Source organism: Mastigoproctus giganteus, chromosome 7 (genome assembly GCF_048544385.1).
Source record: "Mastigoproctus giganteus isolate SK-2022 chromosome 7, ASM4854438v1, whole genome shotgun sequence".
NCBI classification, from domain to species: Eukaryota; Metazoa; Arthropoda; class Arachnida; order Uropygi; family Thelyphonidae; genus Mastigoproctus; species Mastigoproctus giganteus.
The window spans coordinates 138,333,356-138,361,167 of NC_143581.1; the positions used below are offsets into that span (position 1 = coordinate 138,333,356).

The 27,812-nt window shown below is 35.9% G+C and overlaps 1 protein-coding gene across 2 annotated transcripts in view; it reads left to right on the plus strand.

Moving 5' to 3' along the window:
• The window catches only part of LOC150083221 (uncharacterized), a 354,281-nt gene that overhangs the window by 259,927 nt on the left and 66,542 nt on the right, over window positions 1-27,812 (plus strand). For both annotated transcript variants that reach the window (XM_090377110.1, XM_090377111.1), the window contains exon 12: window positions 3,057-3,158. In XM_090377110.1, the coding sequence (XP_090233236.1) occupies window positions 3,057-3,158 (102 nt within the window). The remainder of the gene's footprint in view (window positions 1-3,056; window positions 3,159-27,812) is intronic.

A 27,812-nucleotide genomic window follows, 5' to 3' on the forward strand; every position in this document is an offset into this window, starting at 1 on the left:
GGTGGTATCCCCAAAACCTCTCTCAGGCTTCTTGATTCCATTCAGAAGAGGGCAGTTAGGTTAATTAATGATTCATTTCTACAGATACTTCCATTGGCACTGTTCTTCTGAATTGGTTTCTGTAATTCCTGCTAGTTCTTTCAAAACAGTCCGAACATGTGTCGCCACCAGCCAACATCCATTTACTGTCTAACTTCAAACCCACAGAACCAATTTTTCATCTTCCTCATTTATTCATTCAACTGCCGTTTTCTGGAACAGCCTTCCTTCATACGTATTTCCTGAAAATTACAACCTACAGAAGTTCAAGTCCAATGTCAACAAATATCTTCTTTCGTCTTCTCAACCTCCAACCCAAGCACGGTACTAAGTACTATAGGTTCTAATATCTCTCGTGTTTGGGGTTGTACTATAGGTTCTAATACCTCCCGTGTTTGGGGTTCACATAAAAAAAAAATAAATAAAAAAATAAAAAATATATATATATATTAATATGGTGAGGCTGGCATGTAACTAGCAGAAACAGATAGCTCGTGTTGTTATTGATGGCATATATTGAGAGGCACTAGCCTCCATTGACATGCCTTTCAATGTAAGCCTTATTCAGTAATGACATTATGATAATATTGATTGTTTATTTTGTTAATACTGGAATTTGTATGACTTCACTATATATTGAGACTGTTAGTGCCCTTTGTTGGTTATGGTTACACACCTTTATCTTAAGTTATATCGTTTGAAATAAAAATAAATTTCTCATATTTATTACGAGAATTATATATATACTATATATATTATCTAATATATATATACATATATATATATATATATATATATATATATATATATATTAGGTCAAAGTCTTGATTGATTTTTGTTTTGTGAGTGGTAGTGAAAATTTTTATTATTTTGAGCGGGAGGTATTACTGGCAATTAAGGCCTAACTAACTGGCTAGCCATTGTTGTTCTAGCAGTTGTTGATTCGCCTATAGTTTTATGTTACCATAGAACTATAGGCACTACCACTCGCAAAACAAAAATCAGTCAGGAATTTGACCTAATATATCAATGCATGTATAATGTTTAATTGTTTAATCCTACAATAGCATTAATGCCCGTAACTGCAGCATTATCACAACTGAATATTTAATAAAAATAGAACATAGGCTTAAAAGTAGTGTTAGAGAGAGATCGAGAGAGAGTGTGTTCACACTTTGGTGAATATATATATCTTTTTGGTAACATAATTGTTCTGTCCACAAGTGCTTTGATAGGGTTACTTTCCTAAGTCTCTGTGAATGATAAACCTGCCAGTTGGTAAGACTGTGAGAAAGGGGAAGCTCAGGCACCTGGCTTGCAAGAAATTGTTGGATAGTATTAGTAGTGTCAAATGATGCAAGGAAGCAATCTGATACAGCATCAGCCAAAACGCGATGGAAACTATTTTTCTTTCAGTCAGTTACCCTCTGGCCGAAAGAAATTTTCCACACATCTATCCTGCAGTCATCTTTTTTCAAATTAAGTTTTTATCCTCCTATGTTTTCTGAGAAAGAGTAAGGATGCCATCAGCATTTAGTTTACTCAATACATTTAATGCCTTAAACACTTTTAACAAGTCCCCTCACAGAACAGTTGTTTCTATGTTTCCCTGCACTGCAATTTTCAGAACAGTCGTTTATGGTAAGAGTACCTTTTGTGTCTTTGACTAATTTGATTTCTCTTCTCCCTAACTGTTCCAAGAGATCCACATCCTCCTTAAAATCAGTATTCTAAACCTGTGTATAGTACTCTAGATGCAGCCTAACCATTGCCACATGCAATGGGATAATCATGTCTCTATTCCTGCTGTCAAAATTTCTGTATATCATTGACAGAACCTGATGAGCTGCCACAGCAGGCCTAACTGCATTGTCCAGGGAAGTTCATGTGAGACTGTGTGATTAATCCCACCCCCAGATTTTGTTTTATTTTTCCACCACCTTGAGTGTAGTACCACCCAAATAGTATGTTATTCTTGGATTACTGATACCCATTTGCAGTACCCTGCATTTATTAATATTAAACCTCATTTTCCACTTCACAGCCTTAAATATATTAAGATGTTAAAACGCGACAGTGAATTAGATGTCCGAATTCATTACTTGATGTAATGTAACATTGTTTAAAACATGAAGATATTTATTTATACAAGTCAATATAATATAAGTCAGAAACTAGCATGAGGTATTTAGTAACCCCTTTTTATCTGATCACATATTTATAAACACTAAACTTTAGCCAAAGATTTTTCATTAGCCAGAGCTGTTAATTTGTCAACAGCATTCTGCAAGACTTCAGAATTGAAGGTTATCTTGACTTTTTTGTTTTAAGCTCCAGATAGCACTGAAACATCTGAATAGTGGATAAATTATCTCAGGTAACACAAAAACCTGTTTTATTAGTGTAAACATGGCAGGGCTCTCAGTTTTAAAACTTAAATAAATGCCATGATGGTTTATATTTGATTTCTGTATTTTTGCAGTTTTCTCTTATTGTGATGCAGTTAATTGGTTAAAACATTACATACTGGTTTAGGTTTATCTTCAGTTGGTTGGTAGTATACCAACCAACTGATGACTTTTAGTTTACTTTCTTTTTTAAATAATCATATTTTCATATACATTAAACAGCATTATTTAATCTTTCTTGAACAGTGAAAGCTGTTTACCTGCTACTGGTAAACAGCTTTCACTGTTTACCAGTAGCAGGTTTTCTGATTGTATTCCTGAAAAATTCTGATTGTATTCTTGCTTGTTCCCTCATGAGACTCCAGGTCCAATTGGAAAATATATTGAGACATGTCAGGCTGTGATGCCTGTTAAACAGAAAGACCCTCCCTCAAATCTTTGAAACGCCTCATTTTTTAAACATGCTGTATTCTAGATGATGACGTTATGGTTTAATCACTGAATTTTTGTATTTATAATAATGTAATGAAAAGCTTCTTAAAACACTGAGAACTTTGTTGAAGTTGAATATAATTAAAGTGTAAATAACTTTAATCATGGGTTTTCTAGATATATTACTGTGAACATAGAAAGAAAGTTATTCTGCTGAAGAGTGACAACTTCAAAATTCCCAGCTGGTTTACAATGCTTGTAGGGAACGATATGATTCCAGTAAGTATTTTTATGACATAAAACTTGATATTTTATTTCACATAAGAATATATTAATAAATGAACATTTTCTGATTGTTGATTGCAGTTGTAAGTATGAAACATTTGTTTTGCACTAGCATATCAAGTTCAAGAATTTGTCCATTTCTAATTATTAGCATTAGCATTACTCTCTGGCTGAGAGCAAATTTTCACACATCTAAATGTCATGATATGTGTAATTAACCTTAAAGTGATAGTCATACCAACATTAATGGTATGAATATGCAAATTTTAAATGTATTAATATAATTATTAATAATATTATATTATTATATTAATTATTCTTAATAATATTAATGTACAAATTTTAAATGTATTAATGTATTAATATTAATGTACAAATTTTAAATGTATTAATGTGTTAATATTATCTTATCAAAACAATCTTTTATTTACAAAATATGTTATATATATTTGTGTTACCCTTCACTATAAGATATGTAGTAATCGCTAGTCATTATGGTCATATTTGCGAATTGAATTTTAAATCTATTAAACGGCGATTCTAATAAATGAAAATAGGAGGAATATTATCTATAGGCTATAAAAGTAAAGATATAAAGCACAAATTTGCACTTTATTATCTTGCCAATTAACAAAATTAAATTATACTTGAAGTTGGGAAGAATATTTTCCACAGGTTAGTAAAATAAAAATAAATTTACACTTATGTACATAGCTTAATTAATAGTGTAAGGTACATACTAACTAACTGATATTTCTGTTCACTGACTTTTTTTTTTTTTTTTTTTTTGGTTGTAAAATTTAAAATAGTAAAAAAGATAAGCAATCAATAACAAAGAACACGGCACTCGCAGATGACAACTAACATGATGCGTGCAAATGAGATACGGAGTAATGAGTTTACGGAGCTTAAAAATTGAAAAAAAGAGAAGATTCTGAAATTTTATTTATTTGTTTTATATGATTGAAGCTTTCATGGAAGGGGAAAACACATTTCACCATAATAAATAAAATCCCACAGAATTCCTGCTATTGGTATTATCGCAAATGAAATAAGATCGAGTTTACTACCCATTTATAATAGATTGCAATAACAGAGAAGCCCAATAAACCAGAAACTGCAAATTGTTTTCATTATTTTACGGTAGTGACCTCCAGAAATGTGCTTTAGAAAAATATCACAAAGGTGTTCAAAATTGATTCATTAGCATTAGTAGAGGCATATGATGCAAGAAAGCAAGCTTATGCAGCATCAGCCAAAAAAAAAAAAACCACTTCCATTTCACCCCTCCGTTCGTTCGAAATACCTGTCCAGCTGAGCCCTAAATTTATTTAGGCTATCAACTTCCACAACAAGGGATGGAAGTCTGTTCCACCAACCAACTACCCACTGGCTAAAGGTAAATTTCTGCACATCTATCCTACATGAGGGATATAAGGCCTTGAATAAGGCCTTATATACCTCATGTTCCACCAACCAACTACCCACTGGCTAAAGGCAAATTTCTGCACATCTATCCTACATGAGGTATATAAGGCCTTGAATGGGTTGAGCACGCTGAATTCTGATGGGATCCTTCCACTTGTTCAGATTACAAACCTAAGGGAGCATAAATTCAAATTAAGAAAAGACAGACGTTGAATAGATGTGCGGAAATTTGCCTTTAGCCAGCGGGTGGTTAATTGCTGGAACAAACTTCCATCTGTTGTTGTGGAAGTTGATAGGTTGAATAAATTTAAGGAGGAACTGGACAGGCATTTGGAGGGAATGGTGTGTTTTTTTTTTTTTTTTGGCTGATGCTGCATAAGCTCATACACTTGCTTTCTTGCATCACATGCCACTGCTACTACTACTACTACTACTACATCTGTCTTTCCTCAATCTGAATTTATGCCCTCTCAGGTGATTATTCTGAGCAAGAGAAAGAATCCCATTGGCATTGAGCATGCTCAAACCATTCAAGGCATTATACACAAATTACAGTGTCTAGAGACTAGGCACCTTGCCGGTGCCTAGTCTCCAGACACTGTAATTTGTAAAACTTAAGCCTTTCTTCGTAAGAGCAACCCTTTGTTCCATTCACTAATCTTGTTGCCCTTCTCTGTACTTATTCCAGAGGCCTCCAAACCTGTATACAGTACTCAAGGTGTGGCCTGACCATTGCCGTATACAAGGGAATAATCACCTCCTTATCCCTGCTAGAAAAATTCCTATATATCATCGACAATACACCATGAGCTACTCTTGCAGCCCGTCTGCACTGTTCAGAGAGCTTCATATCTGCCTGCACAATTACCCCCAGATCCTTTTCATTCTCTATCACTGTCAGTGTAGTTCCACAGAGTTGATATATTGCTCTGGGGTTGCTGTTTCCCATGTGTAGTACTTTACATTTGTCAATGTTAAACTTCATTTGCCACCTCTCAGCCCATCTGCTCAACCTTTCCAGATCCTGTTGCAGCAGCATAGCATCAGTAGTGTCCTTAACAACCCTGCCAACCTTTGTATCGTCTGCAAACTTGGACATTAAGCTTGATATACCATCATCAATATCATTTATAAATACAGAAAACAATAATGGACCCAACACTGAAACCTGAGGAACTCCACTAATAACATTAGTCCAAGATGAGCAGTGTCCATTGATTACCACTCTCTGTCTTCTCCCCCTCAACCATCCCTTTATCCATAGCAGCAATTTGCCTCCAATGCCACACTGCTCCAATTTGTGCAGCAGTCTTCCATGTGCAACAGTATCAAAAGCCTTTCTAAGATCCAAATATATAATATCAAAGTTATTCCCTGCATCCAGTTCTTTTGTGACTGCATCATAGTATTCAATCAAATTGGTCAGCCAAGACTTTCCCTTAACAAAACCATGCTGTGTCCAAGCTATAACTGAACTCTTGTCTAGATGATCCTGCAGTGCGTCTTTAACCAGTGCCTCCATTAATTTTCCTGGAACAGAAGTTAAACTCGCAGGTCCATAATTACTTATGTCAGCCTTTGATGTTCCTTTGTGAATTGGAATCACATTTGCATATCTCCAGTCTATGGGCCTCCCCTGAGTCCAAGGAAGTTCTTACAATTATGGCTAAGAGTTTGCTTACTCTTCCTTTGCTGCCTCCTTTAATATAACTGGATAGATCCCATCCACCCCATGTGCCTTTCTTGTGTTTATCTTCAACAATTTCTCCTCCACTTTACACTCAGTTATTACAAGGTTATCTAGCTTACTGCCAGAGTTGAATACACCTCTTGAATTCCCCTCGCTGAATAACTCCACATGTGTGAATGTCGATGCTAAATATTCATTTAGTTTGTTAGCTAACTGAGCAGGATCATCAATAGTTGAACCATCGATGTGATTCGATGCTTATATCTATCATAACCTGCTTATATGTATCATAGGCTTCTGTGTCACATGTTAATTTATATGTATCCCATGCATTTTTCTTCTCTGCCATATGTCTCATTAGTTCATCTGACATTATTTAGACCGAAACCTTGAACAATATTTCTTAGTTGGTGTGTAAAGCCTAGTAGCTTCCAAGATAAGTTCTTTGAATGCTTCCCATTTTGAATTTGCTGTTGGTAACATCATCAGTAGGTCCCATTGTATAGAATTTAAATACTGTCTCAGACCATCATGTTCGCCTTTACGTAAGCAAAAACCCTTCCCTGTACCCCTGATGGTAGTTACCTCTTTGAGTAAATCCCACTTCAGCACAATGTGATCACTGCCACTTAGTGGTTCCTTTATCTGCAGATTCTTAATGCATGAAGAATCACTACTGATAATCAGATCAAGAGTCATGTAGAAAACAATCATCCAATAAATCCACAAAAGCCTTGCTAGTGTGTGAGTGATCAACCCACAAATTCCAGTCAATATTTGGGAAATTAAAATTCCCCATTATTAAGACTCTCTGATTTACTAGCCCACTCTATTTCCCTGTACAGTTTCTTATTATAGTCATCAGAGTCATTAGGCCTATAGCACACTCCTACTCTCAATTTTGATCTCCCAATGCTTATGTCACACCAAACTGTCTCGACACTGCACTGTCCAGCGTTGTCAACAGGCTTCACTTCCTTGGATTTTGTGTGTTTTTTAACTAATAGCATAACCCCTCCTCCCTTCCTATCCTGTCTATCCTTTCTGTACACATTGGACTCCCCAAATTCCAGTTCTCCATTGCTTATATCTGTGTGACACCACATCTCTGATATCCCAAGAATATCTGCTTTTGATGTTTTGAGCAATACCTCAAATTCATCAATTTTATTTACCAAACTCCTAGCATTGGTGTACATGCAAGTATAGATGCACCTGTTCCTATTCTTAGCTACCCTAACACAACCCATGTGTTTACTTGTACCACAATGACTCCCAGCAGTCTCTGAAATATCCTGCATCTTGTTTTCCAATCTGCTGCTGCTCATTCCAATAGAAGCAGTGTAAGAAACACTTTCACCTCTGCCAGTGGCTACTGTTAATCTATTAGTCTTTGTATCGCCCCCCAAGCTAGCAGTTTTCTGACCCACCTAACACTGCCTCGATAGCATCAGCAAATATTCTTGCACCCTTTCTATTTAAGTGTATCCCATCCCTGTAGAAGCAGTCTCTCCTGTTAACAGTACAGACCAGGCTGAAAAAAATTCTACCCCATGAGCCTTGCACAATCTTTCCAGGGCCGAATTGATCGACAAGGCTCTCATCATATACTCCCTCCTATCGTGTCTTCGCAGAATTGCAGACACTTTCGAATTCAACTCTAATTCACGGTTTTTTTTCAACAGTGACCTGTACTTGTTAAGTAATTCTGCTGGTCTCCTGCTCTTAATATCATTAGTGCCAATGCGTACAACTATATCACCTTTTGTGTTGTGCCCTTAAAAGATGATATCCGTTCTAAAATGTCATCAACCTTTGCCCCTGGCTGATTCTTATAACCGAACATGATAACAATGAAAGTGTAGTGCATTTTAATGATTTGAATTAGATTTTTGAAATTTCATCCCATAAAGCAACTGATTCTACTAACCAGTGACATGTTAATTGTGCCTACTTATTTCACTTTAAGATGGGCTTACGATTGTCTCTGATCGGACCATGTGGTCCTTCCTCTCAGCCAATAGTAGCAATTATAAACTTGTTGACTGTGTATTTTATTTTTGTATCCTTTAGTTGAAGTGCTTTTTTGTGTGCTTTAATCAGTATATTAGTTTTAATCAACATGTACAATTTCCATTATAAAAATTACCTTTTGGAGAGATGAATAGCGTAGTGATATAGTGACAATTTCAACTTTTGAGATTTTGGAACGAATTTCGAAAAAACATGTCATTGGGTTCACATTATGATACTTTCACAATACAATGGTGTCTCTGGAGGGGATTAATATCGTAAAGCAGGGATCCACATTGATAATGTTATTGCTTTTTTTAAGCCCCAATGAGATGATACAAATACATAGAAAAAAAATGCTGTTTATTGTAATCAGGTTTCAGTTAATGTTATTATTTTTTTCTCTTATTGTGGTTTATGCATGTGCAGTGTAATATGTAATATCTCAGTTTATTCTTGAAACTTTGATGTGTTGTGTGGCTGTTACTGATTTTGCTTTGTACTGTTCATATGTTGTCGGTGTTGTTACTTTTATTAATTGATATTAATAATTTTTTTTCGTTTTTAATGGATTTCCATAACCAAGTGATAATGTTTTATATTGCTTGGTTTTCGTGCTTTCTTTCACCACTTCCACCTTTGTATGTATTTCTGCCCTGCACAGTAAACATCACTGAACAGCAAGCATTTTTGTTCCTTTGGTTATTGTCATCGCTTTAGCTGAGTCCAAAAGTGATTACAATAAGCAGCATCTGCTATATATATATTTGGAAAATTAAATGCACTAGGCATAATCCTTATGGGTTTTGATAATTAACTATATAATATCGGTGTAAATACACCATAGTTAACCCATAGATTTGAGCTACGATTGTAGCGTAGAAGGCATCGTTTTAATTGTATCTCATAATGTGGTTGCCTTCACAACAAGATAGCTACTATTGAATTACTTCAAATAAATAATGCAAAGTTATATCCACATTATGAGTTTACACCGATATTATATAGTTAATTATCAAAACCCATAAGGATTATGCCTAGTGCATTTAATTTTCCAAATACATTACCACCACACCCTTCTGGCATCTCTCATAATGTGGATATAACTTCGCAACTGAGATGGCTTGTTGTATTACCTACCCGCCTACTGATGACGAAGCCAAAAAGCTTCGAAACGATCATCTGGGTGGTGGTACGCTGAAAATAAATAACAGTAGCCTTCTCTACTAGAGAAGCGTTATTTATTTGAAGTAATTCAATAGTAGCTATCTTGTTGTGAAGGCAACCACATTATGAGATACAATTAAAACGATGCCTTCTACGCTACAATTGTAGCTCAAATCTATGGGTTAACTATGGTGTATTTACACCGATATTATATAGCTATGTGTGTATATATATATATATATATATATATATCCCAAGTATGTAAAATGCATAAATGAATAGTTAATTAATAGCTCAATTATAATAAATATATCAAATTTAATATATATATATATATATATATATATATATATTAATCGTCACAGATCCGTCTGTATATTATTTAAGATATAGTATAAAATAGCTGAGTCCAAAAGTGATTACAATAAGCAGCATCTGCTATATATATATATATATATATATAGCAGATATATATATATATATATCTTGGGATATATATATATCCCAAGTATGTAAAATGCATAAATGAATAGTTAATTAATAGCTCAATTATAATAAATATATCAAATTTAATATATATATATTAATCGTCACAGATCCGATTAATGCCATCTTACAAAATTAAACATTACATCCGTCTGTATATTATTTAAGATATTAGTTGTAGTGGTAAGTTCTAATAGTGCAATAATAGACAAAGTTAAGCCGGCTATAATGTATAATACGAAAGCTAGTAAGTTATAGCTTCTCAAGCAACCCAACACCTTATGCAAGTGCCCAACGCAAACTGGAAAAATATATATATATGCCAAATACAGTAAGGAAAAACTTTACATATCAATAACATTAAAAGAAAAATTAAAATGTTAATTATAGGCAATTAGATACATTGAAAGGGACTTTTTCGAGGGCTAACCCTTTCAATGTATCAACCATAATTAACGAGCTATCCGTTTCTGTAGTCATCATCCAGCATAACTGTGTCCAAATGATAGTCAGGTAGTATAAGATAACCAGGTAGAATAAAATAACATTAAAGATGTATAACAACCATCCAAAGGAAGTAACCATCCATTACAATAAGATATTTTAGTTGATATATCCCAATTTAGTAGTAAGCTGGCAAGATGACTGTTAGCCTGACAGATAGCCAAATTTTAAATTATAGAAAGAGATCCATCTATAGTTAGACTTATACTATATAATATCGGTGTAAATACACCATAGTTAACCCATAGATTTGAACTACGATTGTAGCGTAGAAGGCATCATTTTAATTGTATCTCATAATGTGGTTGCCTTCACAAAAAGATAGCTACTATTGAATTACTTCAAATAAATAACTTCAAAAAAAAAAATAAATAACAGTAGTCTTCTCTACTAGAGAAGCGTTATTTATTTGAAGTAATTCAATAGTAGCTATCTTTTTGTGAAGGCAACCACATTATGAGATACAATTAAAACGATGCCTTCTACGCTACAATCGTAGCTCAAATCTATGGGTTAACTATGGTGTATTTACACCGATATTATATAGTTAATTATCAAAACCCATAAGGATTATGCCTAGTGCATTTAATTTTCCAAATACATTAGACTTATACGTATGTAGTATATAATATACAAACCACGGTAGAATCAGCAATTGCCAAGTAGAAGCATAAGCTAACCAAGGCGAATGGAAAAGGTCAAAGTATAGATACAGTACCTCAATCCCCCTCGAATTACTCTAATAGTTCATGAGGCATGAAAAATAGGGATCTTACAGCAAAAGTTAAAAAGAATAGAAAAAGTTAAATCATAAATTAACTTCAGATATAACCGGGAGCATAAATTCCCGTCCTTTATAGTAAGGGATCCTGGTTATGGCAAGCAAGGTAAAGTCCTTTAGTATAAGCTAAAAAATATATATAAAAAAACTGCTTACCACCGTAAAGCAAAAGTACGAAAGACTGAATGAATCGGCATGTGTTGAATATATGCTTACCAGCCGAGCCCCCCCCCCCCCAGGAAAAGTAGTTAATATCACTAAATCGCTATAATTAATTCTAATATATGCAGCGCCCTCTGCAATTTTGTATATGCTGCTTAAAAAACTTATAGAAATGCCAACAAATAGATATCTCTCGAAGTAGCTGTAGAGGTTAATAGAATAAGTTCCTACCCATAGAGTAAATATAGGTACAACGTTTTCAATGCGTGTAAGCTATATAAAACTTACTCCATGGGTAGTGCCTACTATGTACATATATACATGTCCAACAAAGGCTACCTATGCCAAAGTAACTTCCACGAAAAAACCTACAAAATCTATGCTGTATCAGTGCAGGTTTAAGACTTTATCCATAATACGATGTGGGTTTAGGTTATAGTGCCCTTTGTTATTAGCTATCAAAATGGCCTTATGTAGATATCGTGCAATTATATAGTGTGGGAATCCATTTTTTATTAACTTAGATCTGAAATCTATAAGCGTAATGTAATCTATCTTGTTACATATGCATATTCTTCTGATACCTTGTGCCACTATGATATTTCTATGTATCCGTTTAGAGATGTTAGAGTTCCAGTTGGTAAGGTCTATAGAATTAAAATGAAATTCTTTTCCTTTGTCATACAGCTTGGTGTGTACAGTATTATTAACTATACTTATGTCTAAGTCTAGGAAGGTAGCTAATTTGGAACTGTTTGTGTTAGTACATTCTAATATTAATTCTGGCGGATAGTACTTAATTGCTTCTGTGAGAAAATCTGGCTTGTTAATAACAATCAAATCATCTATATATCTGTATAGAATAATATTGTGCTTAAAGTTATTTTCAAAATGGTGAAGGTATAGATTCGCCACTAAACAAGAGCTACATGCTCCCATAGCTATGCCAGTGTGTTGCCTATATAAGTTACTGCCATTAAATATGTAGTTGTTGAAAATACAAAGGTTAATAAGGTCATCCCAGTAGTATTTCTGACATGGTAATATATTTTTATATTTATTGTAATAATCACTAAACACCGTTTTTAGGCTGTTATGAGGGATACTAGTAAACAAGTTATTGAAGTCATAAGTATTAATGTATCCTATCGTATTTATGTCTATGTTATTGTTTATGTAATTTAATACCGGGCTATTATTGAGAATAATATAGGAATTACCTATGTTATCGAAAATTGTTTGCAGTAATTGAACAAGTTTGTGATGCGGAATCTTAGCGTAGCTATCCCTACACGAAATTATAAATCTAAAACCAGTAGGAGTTTTATGAAATTTAGGTATACAGTATATGTATGGATACAAGGTGTTATTGTTAGTTAACTTTACTTTCTATGCCAAGCCCGTATTTTCTTAGTAATGGAGTTGCGTTTGTCTGTTACTAATTTGTAAGTGGTACTATTATTTAGCTCATTTAATAATATAGTAGTGTAAAATTTTTTACATATTATACTGTAATTATTAGAGGCTTTATCAATGGTAGTAAAAATAAACATATTTTGTATTTTTTTAAGCTTCTGTTTAATTATGGCTAAATTGAAAACCTTAGTGGGTGGTAATTTATAATATATGGACCTTATCTGTTTCTCGATAGTCTGGTATGTAAGTGTAAGCCACATGTGGAATGCTTCTAAAGATATGTTGTGTTTGTAAGATAATTTTAGGCTGAACTGCATTAGATCTAAGTGTAGTTGCTTAATTGATGGCTTTGGTATTAATATAGGTGTTTGGTCGGTATATACAATATATATATATATATATATATATATATATATATATACACACACACACACGTGTGTATTATTTTCATTAGCATTAAAAAAATTAACACATTCTAGACAATATATTTTCCTGATGTTTCTCACAAATTGTTATAATGACAATAATGCTAACAATAGTTGAACTGGCATAGACTCATTCAGACATTGCTATTTTAGTCCAAGTATGAAATGGAACTTCAACTCCCAATGGCATTTTTGGTGGCTAACTCACATTATGGTCTCTAGTTTTTTAGCCTATTGTAGTTGCCATGGTTCCTTGTGAAGCTCTAAGTGAATTTTAAAAAGTTACTGCTAAATGGTATTGATATGTAAAAATAAACCTGCCTGATTGTAATTTGCTTTACTGATTGTAATTGCATAGACTACAATGACAAAAATTCTAATATCTTTAAGGCTAAGTTACTAACTGATGGAAAATAAAACTACCTAAGGGTCAATGACAGTCTATCACTGACCCTTCTATCAAGAAAAATAGGAGGGAAGCATTTTTTTGAAACTGCACAAGTATGATAAATGATAATGTACATACATTTTTGTTGTGTTTTTTTTTCCACAACAAAATTTTTTTTCTGTCCCCCTATAAAAAAATGCAGAAAAGTTGGTAGATATCACATATCAATCCTGAAGAATTTCATTGACATCAGTAGTTATCGTTTTCTGTTCCATAATCTTAAAATATGCATTAAGCATAATTTACATCTGAAAGCATTTTTCATGCAACTCTTTGCTCGTTATCCATTGAAACAAACTGGACCTCACTATGAGGAGGTGGCTGCATTTAGGGTTTGTTCTGTGCCCAGCCCATCTGCCCAACCTTGTGATGATTCACCATTGGAGAGAGAAAAACATCTTGTAATATTTTTGTGTTTTGTGCAGTAAAATAGTTTTTAATTTGTTATAAATTTATAGTTCTGATGGTTGAATGCATATATATTGTATATGGATTACACATATTACGTTCTTAGCGTTTTTTCACCAACCTTTCATGGAGTAAAATAAAATTAAAATAAAACAAAACAAATCTTGATAACTATATTTACAATAACCTGTATTTACAAAATTAATATACGTATTACAATATTAAAAGTATTAAAACACAAGATTAAAATGCATTAAAATATACTAAGTTAAAAGCGATAAAATCCCGTAGCTTTCAAAGGCTCCAGCCTTCTTCTTCAGCAGTACTCTCTATTATTCAGTACACCTTTAAATATCAGCAGGGTAATGGTAGGCATCACATGTTTCCATTCTCACGTGTTCCGCTCTCTTGCATTGTGGAACCGGAAGTGGCTCGAACGGAAGTCGTACGGAACCGTTCATCCTTTTTTAGGATAATAGTCTCTAAAAGGGGGTGAATCCGTACACCCCTATCCCTATTAATGTTGGTTGTAGAGCTGATCCGCAAACTCTCGAGCCACTTACGGTCCCAGAACCTATGCGCCCGATCGGTGATAGTGGCATCGTCTGGGGAGATCTGGTGCTGCTTCTCCCAAAAATGTTCGGCCACGGCGGACTTGTCATATTCCGCATTTCTTATTGCTTTTTTGTGTTCCCCCAGACGATCTTTGAGACGACGTTTTGTCTCCCCTACATAACATTCCCCACAATCCGGGCATCTAATATTATATACGACCCCACTAGCATCCTCTTTTTGAATGGGGTCCTTAACTTGAGACACAACTGTGCGCAGTCTTCGTCCCGGAAGCTGCACACAGCGTGTCTGATATTTTCTTAATACTCTAGTTATATAATCCGTCAAGCCCGGATAATAGGGAATGTATGCAGTAGATACTGGTATAAAAGATTCATCTCTCCTCTGATTTTCATTAATAAATTTATCTATAATCCTCTGGGGGTAACCACATTTAGTAAGATCCGCCGTGACACGTTCATACTCTGCTTTCCTATCATCGGAGTTACTGCAATGTGATTTCGCTCTATTAATTAGCGTTCTTATCACACTGTTCCTATGATGGCTGGTCAGGGCTGAATTATAATGCGTATATTGCCCTTTACACTAAAGGGCAATATACGCATAGTTATCAAGATTTGTTTTGTTTTATTTTAATTTTATTTTACTCCATGAAAGGTTGGTGAAAAAACGCTAAGAACGTAATATGAATATACCCAACCTCAGAGGCCTATTTGAGGATGGATTACACATGTTTCACATACACAATAGAATACAATAAAGATTATTTATTTGTGAATTTGTATTTCAAATATATGCAAAAATACTTTTTACCAAAATTCTCCTTCTAAAATATGAGTGCATCTTGAGTATGGGCTCTGGAAGTATATATGTATATTTACTTTTTTAAGGTAATTTCAAATATGTTTCCAATAATGTATCTGTTAATGAAAAAAATGCCTCAAGTTTCCAGTACATGCTGCCATCTCTTATTTGTGTTTCCAACTGATAGTAAACATAAACACAGTTTTAATAGGTGGCAGCATGAAAATGAATTTGAAACTCCTCCTTCAAATTTTTTTCATGAATTTGAAGTAGGAGATTGCACCTTCTTTCACCATTATCTGATTTTGGGTTTAATCCTAGAATACTGTGCCTCATAAAATTTTCAACGCAGTGTTATGGTATATTGATGGACATATCAGTATACCATAAATCTGAGCATATATTCATGCATATATTCCTAAATTTCATAGTCTCATGCAATGGCATTTTCATATTTTGTTAAAACTACTTTTCTCTTTGCATCATCAGTTTTATTTATCAATAGTATTACTACATGTTGAAAATTTTAATGTATTAAATTTAAATCTTTTAACTTATTTTTATAATAAAAAGTATTTTTTCATAATGTTTCATAAAAAAGAATCCCAAGGTAATGTTATTTTCTACTGATAATATTTACAAACATTTAAATCCCCCTTTTACCCCTAACACAATGTGCACTTTCTGCTCATCAAGGTGTGGAGGATGGAGAAAGTGCTATCTGCATTGTGATAACATGGTTTAAAATAGCTTCAGATACTGACTGAAACTTGTGGGTTGGTCACTCACACGATATCAAGACTTTTGTGCGTTTTATTTGAGGATTGTTTTGTACAGCAACATGTTCGAGGGGCAACCAGAGGGAGTAATACTCTTGATCTGATTACCAGCAGTGATTATTCATGCATTCTTCTTCTTCTTCTTCTTCTTTGGTCCTTAGCTGGAAGCTGGGGGAGGCGGTTGGCCACGCAACCAGTATGCTGCTGTAGGTGCCGCAGGGTTTCAGACTTCCTCTGTGATGTTCTTCCATACCTTACGATCCATGGCGTCAGTCCTGGCCTGGTTAAGGTCGAGACGTCGGCTCTTCAAGTCATTTTCCACTTGCTTGGCCCACGTTTTCCTAGGCGAGGTCCGTTGGATGCTCCATTGGGTGGGTCGTTGTCTCCAAAGGAGTGTGGATGGTATTCTGTTCATGCCCATTCTACATATGTGGCCAAACCATCTAAGCCTTCGCTTCTGGATTTGGTCGGCAATGGTTGGTTGCTGTTAGCATCTGGCGTGGATGGTATCATTAGTGATGCGGTCGCGAAGAGAGATGCCCAAGATCTGCCGCAGGCATCGCATTTGGAATACCTCAAGTTTGTTCAAATCTAACTTGAGACAAATCCATGTTTCCGATCCGTAAAGAAGAATGGGCAGGATCAAAGTCCGGAAGAGTCGGATTTTATTCTTTGTGGAAATGTTAGTCCTCTTCCACAGACACCATTTGAGCGAGGTGAACGCAGTGGCCGCCTATCCAATTCTGTTGTGGATTTCCATGGTGGATGCAACTTTCTTCTCCTGGACCCAAGGTATTTAAAGTCCTGCACTTGCTCGATCTGGACGCCTTCAAGATAGATGGTGGCTTGCAACCCATCTGTTGTCAGGGCCTTTGTCTTACCACCATTGATCTTCAAACCGTATAGCTGGGCAATGCGGGCAGTGTCGTAGAGGATGTCCGTGGCTTCAGCGTCGTTACCGGCAAGGATAGCACTATCATCAGCAAACACCAGGTCAGTCACATAGTGATCCTTGTCATATTGTATGCCCTGTGTGTTTCTGAATGCTTGCCTCATAATGGTGTCGACCACGATGTTGAAAAGCAACGGGGAGGCTACATCCCCTTGGCGGACTCCAGTTTGGATGGTAAATTCCTCAGATAAATCGTTCTGGATGCGCACCTGGCTCGTTAAACCGTTGTATGCAGTTTGGAGGAGTGTGATGACTTTTCGAGGTACATGTTCAACCTCTAGTAGTTTCCATAAGGCAGGCCGGTGGACACAGTCGAAAGCAGACTTAAAGTCAATGAAAACAATGACGGTTTGCTCTCCACACCGGATCCTCTCCTCCATCAGCTGACGAATGGCAAAGATTTGATCACAGCATCCTCGCCCGGGTCTAAATCCTGCCTGTTCTTCTCGACTGGTTTGCTCGCGATGTTTTTGCAGTCTTGACTGGATGATCTTCATAAAGACCTTTCCGATGATGGAAAGGAGGCTGATGCCACGGTAGTTCTTGCAGTCCCGGTTATCACCTTTCTTGTGGATCGGTACGATAATGGCTTTCCTCCATGTTAGCGGAATTTGTTCAGTGCACCAGATGGTTTTGAGGAGTGATTGTAGTCGGCGAAGCAGTACATCTCCCCCGGCTTTGATCGCTTCTGTGGTGACTTGGTCCACTCCTGGTGCCCTGCCATTCTTCAGGGATTGTATGGCTGCTTTCACTTCTTCTACTGTAGGCTCAACATCGACCATGGAGACCTCGGGGGGGGGGTCGATCGAGAGTGCTGTTGCTGGCGGTCCCTGAGGTGGGTCGTGATTATACAAAGCTTTGAAGAATTCACTCCACCGTTGCAGGCGTTCGGATGGTGATCGCACGAAGGTCCCATCAGCATTCTTGATGTTGTCACTAGTCAATTTGGTCTTTCCACTCAGACATCTGAGGGTGCGGTAGAGAGTGCGGTACTCGTTCTTGGATGCCGCCACTTCAAGATCGTCTGCCACTTGGTTCCAGTATGCTTCTCTTTCTGCTGTCATTCTTTGTCGGACTTCTCGGTTTAGCTGCCGGTACTGTTCAAAGTCGACTAACTTTGCCTGTTTCCGTTTGTCCACGAGGTCGAGGCACTCGTCTGATATCCATGGTTCCGTTCGACGTCGGGCAGGTGGACATAGGGGCTTGGCACATTCCAGGATGGCATCAGAGATTCATGCATTAAGAATTTGCAGATAAAGGAACCACTAGGTGTCAGTGATCACAGTGTACTGATGTGGGATTTACTAAATGATGTAACTACCATCAAGGGTAAAGGGAAGGGTTTTTGTTTTCATGAAGGTGACTACAGTGGTCTCAGACAAGTTTTAAATTCTATACAGTGGGATAAACTGATGATATTACCAATGGTGGATTCTAAATGGGAAGCCTTCAGGGACTTAATCTTGGAGGGTACTAGGCTTTTCATACCAACTAAGAAATACTGTTCAAGGTTCAGGCTTAAATAGATGTCAGATGAATTAAGGAGGCTTGTGGCAGAGAAGAAAAATGCATGGAATGCATATAAGTTACCAGGCGACACAGAAGCCTTTGGCAGATATAAGATAGACTATAATCAAGTCACAAAGGAAGTTAGGCAAGCGAAGGCAGATTGCAAGAAACCTTTGGCAAAGGATACAAAGAAAAACAGCAAGGAGTTCTTTACTTATGTAAACTCTAGGAGGAAGGAGATGAATCACATTGGTCCACTTAACATAGATGGTTTGACTATTGACGATCCTGCCCAAGTAGCTGATAAACTGAATGAGTATTTTGCATCTACATTCATACATGAGGAATTAATCAAGGATGGGAATGCTAGAATTTTATCAAACTCTAACAGGGAGCTAAGTGATTTTGTATTAACTGAGAGCAGCAAAGTGGAGTAGAAACTGTTGAAGTTAAACTTAAAAAATGCACCTAGGGCAGATGAAATCTACCCAGTTATATTGAAGGAGGCAGCAAGGGAAGTAAGCAAACCCTTAGCCATAATTATGAGCACATCTTTAGAGCCAGAGGAGGTCCCCATGACTGGAGATGTGCAAATGTATCCCCAATTCACAAAGGGAGTGCAAAGGGTGACACAAACAATTATAGACCTGTTAGTTTAACTTCTGTTCCGTGGAAAATAATGGAGTCACTGGTTAAAGAGGTGATACAGGATCGTCCAGACACAGCATTGGTTTGTTAAGGGGAAGTCTTATCTGACCAGTTTGATTGGATACTACGATATGGTCACAAAGGAACTGGATGCAAAAAATAATTTTAATATCATATACTTGATTTCAGGAAAGCTTTTTAACTATTGCACATGGAAGACTGCTGTACAAATTGGAGCAGTATGGGTGGCATTAAGGGCAAGTTGTTGCAATTGATAAAGGGATGGTTGAGTGGGAGATGTCAGACAGTGGTAATAAATGGACACTGCTGTACATGGACTAATGTTATTAGTGGTGTCCCCCAGGGTTCAGTATTGGGCACAATGTTGTTTTGTTTATTTATCAATAATATCAGTGAAGGTTTATCAGGCTTAATGTCCAAGTTTGCAGATGATATAAAGGTTGGCAGGGTTCTTAATGAGAGTAAAGAGAGTATGCTGCTGCAACAGGATCTAGAAAGGTTGAGCAGATGGGCTGAGAGGTGACAACTGAAGTTTAACCTTGACAAATGCAATGTACTGCATATGGGTAGCAGTAACACAAGAGAAACATAACAACTTTGGGTACTACACTCAGGGAGGTGGAGAATGAAAAAGACCTGAGGTTATTGTGCAGTCAGATATGAAGTTCTCTGAGCAGTGCAGATGGGCTGCCAGAGCAGGTCATGGAGTTTTGTCAATGATATATAGGAATTTTGCTAGCAGAGATGAGGAGGTGATTATCGTTTTGTATAAGGCAATGGTCGGGGTGTGGCCTGACCATTGCCTTTTCGTTTTGTATAAGGCAATGGTCAGGCCACACCTTGAATACTGCATACAGGTCTGGAGGCCCCATTTTAGGAAGGATGTAGAGTTGCTTGAACGAGTAGTGCAACAAGATTGGTGAGAGGAACAAAGGGGTGCACTTACAAAGAAAGGCTTAAGTTCTGCAAGTTGCAGTATCTTTTTTTTTTTTTTTTTATGAAAACCCCAAACACGAGAGGTCTTAGAACCTATAGTACTTAGTATGTGCATGAGTTGGAGGTTGAGAATTCAGAATACGAAAGAAGATATTTATTGACATTAGACTTCTGGAGACTGTAATTTTCAGGAAATACGTAAGAAGGAAGGTTGTACCAAAAAACGGCAGTTGAGTGAATAAACAAATAAGATGAAAAGTTGGTTCTGTGAGTTTGAAGTTGGACAGTAAATGGCTGGTGGCAGCACGTGTTCGGACTGTTTTGAAAGAGAGAGCGGGAAATATAGAAGCCAATTCAGAAGAACAGTGCCCATGGAAGTATCAGTAGAAAAGTCATGCAGCAGAAACAGTACATCTATGAGACAGAGAGTGGAGAGACCCTGTGAGAGATGAGTCATTAATTAACTTAACTGCCTTCTTCTGAATGGAATCTAGAAAAGCTGAGAGAGATTTTGGGTGCACCGCCCCAGACTTGGGAACAATATTCCATGGTAGGGTGGATTTGCTATTTCTGGAGAGTGAACAACTGTTTGGAAGAAAAGTAACGCTGAGAGGGAAAGAGAAAACAAAGTTTTATAGATGCAGAGAAAGCAATATTTGTAATGTGCTTCTGCCAAGAGAGAAATTAGAAGTCAGGGTAATCCCCAAAAGAGATATATCATCTTGCCTAGAAATCATAGTGTCACCAAAGATAAGCATAGGAGCAGAAGAATCCTTTTTGCGAGATATAAGACAAGACTTGAGTTTCAGAAGGATTGAAATCAGCTAAGTTGTCTTTGCCCCACTGGAGATCGGCATTTAAGGAATTGGTAGTGGATATTTTGAGAAGTTGAAACTGATTAAGCAGGGCAAGGTTTCTCAAACTGGAAAATGGAATGCAATGTGTTATCATCGGCAAAACTATGGATAGGATTTCCGGTCAATGGAAGAAGGTCATTAATATACAAGAGAAAAAGAGTGGGAGAAAGAACTGAACCTTGGGGGAAACCAGCATTAGTGGAGAAGTTAGAAGACAGAGAGCCACCCCGTCACCCTCAGTGAGCGGTCAGAGAGAAAACTGGATAACCAATTACAAAAAAACAGTTGGCAAACCATAAGATGGAAGCTTGTTTAGAAGACCTTTATGCCAAGCACGATTGAAAGCCTTTGAGATTTCAAGAGCAACTGCTTGTGTTTCACCGAACTTTTCCATTGAATTTGTCCCTAAATGGGTAACATAATCCAGAATATCACCAGTGGATCGACACTGGTTGAATACATACTGGCAATCGTTGATCAGACAAAAGGCTTCTATGTAATTTAAGAGTTGGCAGTTAATTAATTTCTCCATTACTTTAGAAAGAGTAGAAGTAATTGAAGTGGGACGATAATTGGATGGGAGGGATTTGTCACACTTTTTAGCAACTGGCTGTATGTGAGCAAATTTCCAAGCAGAAAGAAAAACACCTTTAGAATAAGAAAATGAAAAAAGGCAGCAAGGAACAGGAGTAAGTTAAGGAGCACAGGTTTCGAGAACAAGTCAGTGGAGAAATACCATCAGGACCAAGATTCGTCAAAATCCTTCTGGTATCCGTTTTACGGAAGACCACAGGAGGCATTGAATGGAGTGTGTTGGGAATGGTTGGAGATGTTTTACCAAGATCATTAATAGATGAGTTGGAAGAAAAATGGGATGCTAGCAGGTCAGCTTTATCCTTGCCTGAAGTGACCATCTTGCTTTAACAGAGGTGGGAGCAGAGATGGGCAAAAGTTGCGGCCAATAGCATTGGTAAGAGACAAGAATGCTTCTCTACCATTAGGCCAAGAAGCAAGTTTTCTACTCTTAGCCTGTTCAAAATCTAGTTTGGACTGATTATTAACTGCTTTACAATTGTTGCGAACTTTGGTGCCTTAACGACCACTCACTTTGACTGTGTACTTAGAAGGGTTGTTTGTGAGAAAAAAATCAAGTGTGTTGGCTGTATGGTTAGGATGAAAATGAAAATGTAGGCAGAAAATGAAACTGAAGAATTGGAAACAAGCCAATTATGATATGCAACATTCTTCTCTTGAACAGCCTTAGCATATTTATTGGAAAACCAAGTTTTAGATAAAAGACAAGATTTTAAAGTGGAGTGTGGAATAAAGTATTCCGTTCCTACAAGAATAATTTCACTGACATGATCTGAGCAGATGTTGACATCAGAAGTTTTGAAACAGTAATCCGACCAAGGAAAAGAAGAAATCTCGCAGGTCATACCATTTTGCATTCTTGTAATGCCAAACAACTTGAGGTTGGAAATAGTCTTGAGATAAAGGCTCCATTTGAGAAGATGCAATCACCAAGTTGTGATCTGAGGTGCCTAATGGACCACTCACTTCGACCGTGTACTTAGAAGGGTTGTTTGTGAGAAAAAGATCAAGCGTGTTGGCTGGTTAGGAGATGTCCAGAGACTACGAGACTGGGAGGGCTTGGAGTGTCTGGAGACTAGGCACCCGAGGTGTCTAAGATCTTGACTGGTTTGAGCAGGCTCAATGCTGATAGGATACTTCCGCTTGCTCAGATTAAGAACCTAAGGGGTGATAGATACAAATTGAGGAAAGACAGTTGTAGAATAGATGTGCAGAAGTTTGCGTTTAGCCAGTGGGTAATTGATTGTTGGAACAGACTTCCATCTGTTGTTGTGGAAGTTGATAGCTTAAACAAATTTAAGGCTGAACTAGACAAACATTTGGAGTGACCAAATGGTGAAATAGGAAGGGTTTTTTTTTTTTTTTTGGCTGATGCTGTATAAGCTTGCTTTCTTGCATCATATGTATTGACTAATGCTAATATATACACATTTGCTGTCTTTATTAATTTGCATTTTTTTTTTAAATTCCACAAAAAAATTCACTCCACAGAGTTGTCTGGTAGCATAAAACTCGCAACTTAGCTCACACACATTTGTCAAACCTCCCTGTGAAAGTTTTAAAAGAGATTGTTGGCCTTACACATCATACAAGTTACATTCAGTAGCAGCAAATTGAAAGGCAGCACTTCCAGCTAAGTGGGAAATGTTTTGAAAATAATTTTTAGAAACTACTGTCATTTAATTCCTTTAAAAAGATGTGGCATAAGAAACCAAATTGGATAACCAAGGAATAGGTGAAATCGGTATCAGAAAAGGTTGCTTGAGTTATCAACAGAGGAATCAAGAGATCTCTATTCAATATGGAATATATAGAGTAGTTTATAAAGAAATGTGGGGGGATAGACAGGCTAAGCAGCTTGTATAAGGGCCTCAATGAGGAGGTCCAAAAAAAATTGTGAAAAATTCTCTGCGTATGTGAATATGCAGAGATAAGAACTTGAAATGTAGATAGTTGATGAGACATCTAAATTATCTTAATTATATTCTTTTCAAGAGGAGTAGATTTTGTTCATCTAACAATTATTTGCCATTAGAATTTCTGAAAGAGAAATTATCAGTTTTAAAAGCAAAGAAAGTGCAAGATGGTAGGGTCTATCTTTTTATACTGAAAGAAGTGGAGGTCACTAAACCTTTTTCTATAATAAAGGAGGCATCCTAAGCTCAGGTTGAAGTTTCAGAGCATTGGAAATGTGAAAATATATCTTTCCCAGTGAGTATAAGAGTGGTCTGAGCAACTGTGGACATGTAAGTTTTTAACTTCTCTGGTAGGAAAAAAATATGGAATTTGTGATGAAGGATGAAGTTTAGCAGGGTTATCTCAATAATTGTGATGTTATCACAGTTATTCAGCACAGTTTTTGGGAGAGTTTTGTCTGACCAATCTGGTAATGGTTTTATAAGGAATTGCTTTTGATATACATGGTTTAGTGGTATGGTGTGTAGGTAATGTAAACATTAAAAGAAGAATGAAACACTTTTAACCTACATGACATCCAAATATCTGTTTATTTCCAGTTGAAAATTAATGTTTGTAGTATGTTCTTGCTACATCATTTATTTGACTGCAAAGACAGCAAACAAATGAAAAAATACAATGAAATTGCTGTAAGTTTTATAATAAATTATCATAATTACTTACTTGCAGGTGAATTTGTCACTTAAAATCTAACCATTAAATGTATTTGATTCAAATTTTAAGTGATAATTTTAGCTTTAGGTAGGTAACTTATAATATTTTATAATACAGTCAAAATTCTTTATGGTGATTTTTTTCTCTCTCTCTCTATAAAGTCCCAACACACGTAACAAGTTATGTGGTAGGTCCACACTGATTTCCCATAAACCTAATATTATTTTACTTTCATTATAATGACCTACCCAAGAACTTCCTCCACTCTATCTTGTTTTTCACTTTTTTTTTTTTATTACAGTACTTTTTTTTACAATATTCACATTTTAAAATAAGACAATGCTAATTTATTTAAGGCTGACAACAAGAAATCACCTAGTGGTTTCCCACACTCATTTACCATTTCTCACATTCTTTGGTGTAATGAAATGAACTTTAGAAATTCATTTCATTATATGTACAATATGTATAGACTGTACATTTATTGATGAGGCTTCTACAAAACAGGTAGCTTTGCAAATCAGGGACAAAATTTAAGATTTTATAAGCTGTAGATAATGGTGTGCATTGTAAGGCCAACATCACTAAACAGTTCAGTATTCTTAACTGTACACCGTTCAGAGTGATCAAAAAAAGATTGAAAGCTTAGAGAAAAACTGTTGCACTTGGTAGGATCAGTGCACAAAAAGTATATGGATTTTGAAAGGGTATTCTTGGAATAGCTTAATAATGATGTACACAAAAAACTATCCCATTGTTGTAAATCTTTTAAAAGGTAAGACTGAATCATTTGCTTATCCCATGAATATTGAGGATTTCAAGTTCTTCTGTGGTTGGGTTCAGAAATTTTAGACTTGTCATGGACCATGTTTTAAAAAAGAGGGGGGAATTGAAAGTGCAGTTGTTGGTATTGAAGCTACAAAGGAATGGAAGGAGAATCATCTAAAATGTTTTGTTGACACGACTAGAATGACATCTTCAATGCTGATGAAACCGGATTTTAGTATAAGTTGCTACTGGATAAAATGCTTACATTTAAAGATAAGTAATGTAGTGGTGGGGGGAAAAAGCCAAAACAATGGATTACCATTCTCCTAGTGGCAAACATGTCTGGAACAGAGATGCTTCCTCATAATAATTGGGAAACCCAGCACCTCTGATCTTTTACATGTTTGAAGACATTGCTAACTATTTATTGAGGATTTGGATGTAGTCAAAAACTACAAAGAATGGATCAGAGACTTAAATCACAAGATGAGCAGGGAGAATGAGAAAATTTTGCTGTTTGTGGATAACTGCATCCCTCATTGCCAAGTGAATAGCTTACTTGTAGTCAGTGAATGTGTGAAGCTTCACATGCTTCTTCTTCTTTTACCACAAATAACAGTCCAATAATAGTGAAGAAATTTTTGTGCATTAGCACCTGATGCTAATGCACAAAATCCATTTACTGTCCAACTTCAAACTCACAGAACCAACTTTTCATCTTCCTCGTTTATTCATTCAACTGCCATTTTCTGGAACAACCTTCCTTCATACATATTTCCTGAAAATTACAGTCTACAGAAGTTCAAGTCCAATGTCAACTAATGTCTTCTTTCGTCAAATCAACATTTAAACCTAGCACGGTACTAATACCTTTCGTGTTTGGGGTTTACATAAAAAAGAAAAAATATTACAGTAAATATAGCACTTTACCCTGACAAGATACTTTGTATTGGTCAGAGACTATATATGCTTACATACATGGCTTAATTAATACTGTAATATATGCATACTAATTGATATTTCTGTTCAATGGCGTTTTTTTTTTTTTTTATTGTAAAATTTAAAACAGTAAAAAAAACTTAAGCAATCAATAATGACAAACATGACATGCACGCATTGCACAAGTGAGATACAGAGTAACAAGTTACAAAACTTAAAAAATAGGAATCAAGAGAAGATTCTGAAAATATATTTAAGTTTTTTATATGATTGAAAATTTTGTGGAAGGGGAAACACAAAACGCCATATATAATGTAAAACCTACAGAATTTCAGCTACCGGTATTATCGCAAATGCAATAAGATCAATAATAGATTCCACTCTAACAGAAAAGCCAATAAACCGGGAACTGCAAATTGTTTTAATTGTTTTATGGTAGTGACCTCCAGAAATGTGCTCCTCTGCTAACACTATGATGCTTCACAAATTTTCTGTTCAAACAGAAAAATGTGAGCTCTTGAAAATATGAGTCAGTCTGCACCATCCCCTATTATCTTGTAAATACAGTAAATGGGAAATATAGCTCTCACACACATTTGACATTTTTTAAGCTTTGTAGACGTGTATATATTGCTGCTCAGGTCATTACGTTCAGCTTGGTGCTGGCATTCACTTGGTGTTACTTGCAGATGAAGTTGCGTTGAAGCAAATTCGCATCGCTAAAATTAGTGTTATAGCAGAACTGACTGTATACACAATCAATGGAAAGAACTATTAGCTCAAAACTACTTTTCATGTTAGAAGGTAGCTATAGCTTGCCTGCTAACTCCAAACTATAACCTTCCCTTCATCCAACATGGATGAAGATAAGATTAGAATTTTACCAGGTTTAATTTTATAACTTGTAATTTAATTTTTACATGCATTGTTAAACATTTAACTATTTTCAATAATTAGTTTCCTGCATGTGGTTGGGTCTCTTGCAGTAATTTTCATATTGGCAGGATCTCTGAAGTGAATTTTTTTGTGAAATTTTTGAAATTTTGTAAATATGGAAACTGTATACATAAATGCTTTAAAATATTAATATGTTGTTATTTTGACTGTAATACTAGAGTAAAATTATTATGAAAAATCAAATCAGAGTTGAAAACAATTGTTAAAAGATTATAAATAAAATCCATTCTTGCTTTCTTGGTGTAGCATTATATATACATCTATTTATATATTAGTTGATTCAGTTTTATCAAATTCTCAATATTGATTCAACAACAGGCACAATTTTTTCCTTCTATTTTCAAAACTAATTTTTGTGCTGCCATTTATTATAAACTGTATTTACAATTAGTTGTAAATATAGACAACAGATAGCAAGCAAGTACCAGAAAATTTCAAGGCAATATGTATATTAATGGAACACTGAAATGACCTTTAAGACTATCTCTGAATATGTACTACCAAGAGCCCAAACGTGAAAAATGTAGATTTGCATGCATACCACCGAACGGGTTAATCTACATCAAACTTAACTTCACTGAGGTCCAAGTTCATGAGGAGAAAGAGGATGTTCATATTCTCATACACACGCTTGAGCATCTTGCATATACAGCTCATTCTGTGTATTGTGTTTCTGTTGTTCATTTATTTTATTTTCTGTTTTTTTTTTTTTTTTTGTGCTGCCTGGAAAAGGGCTAGTACTAACTTTCCGA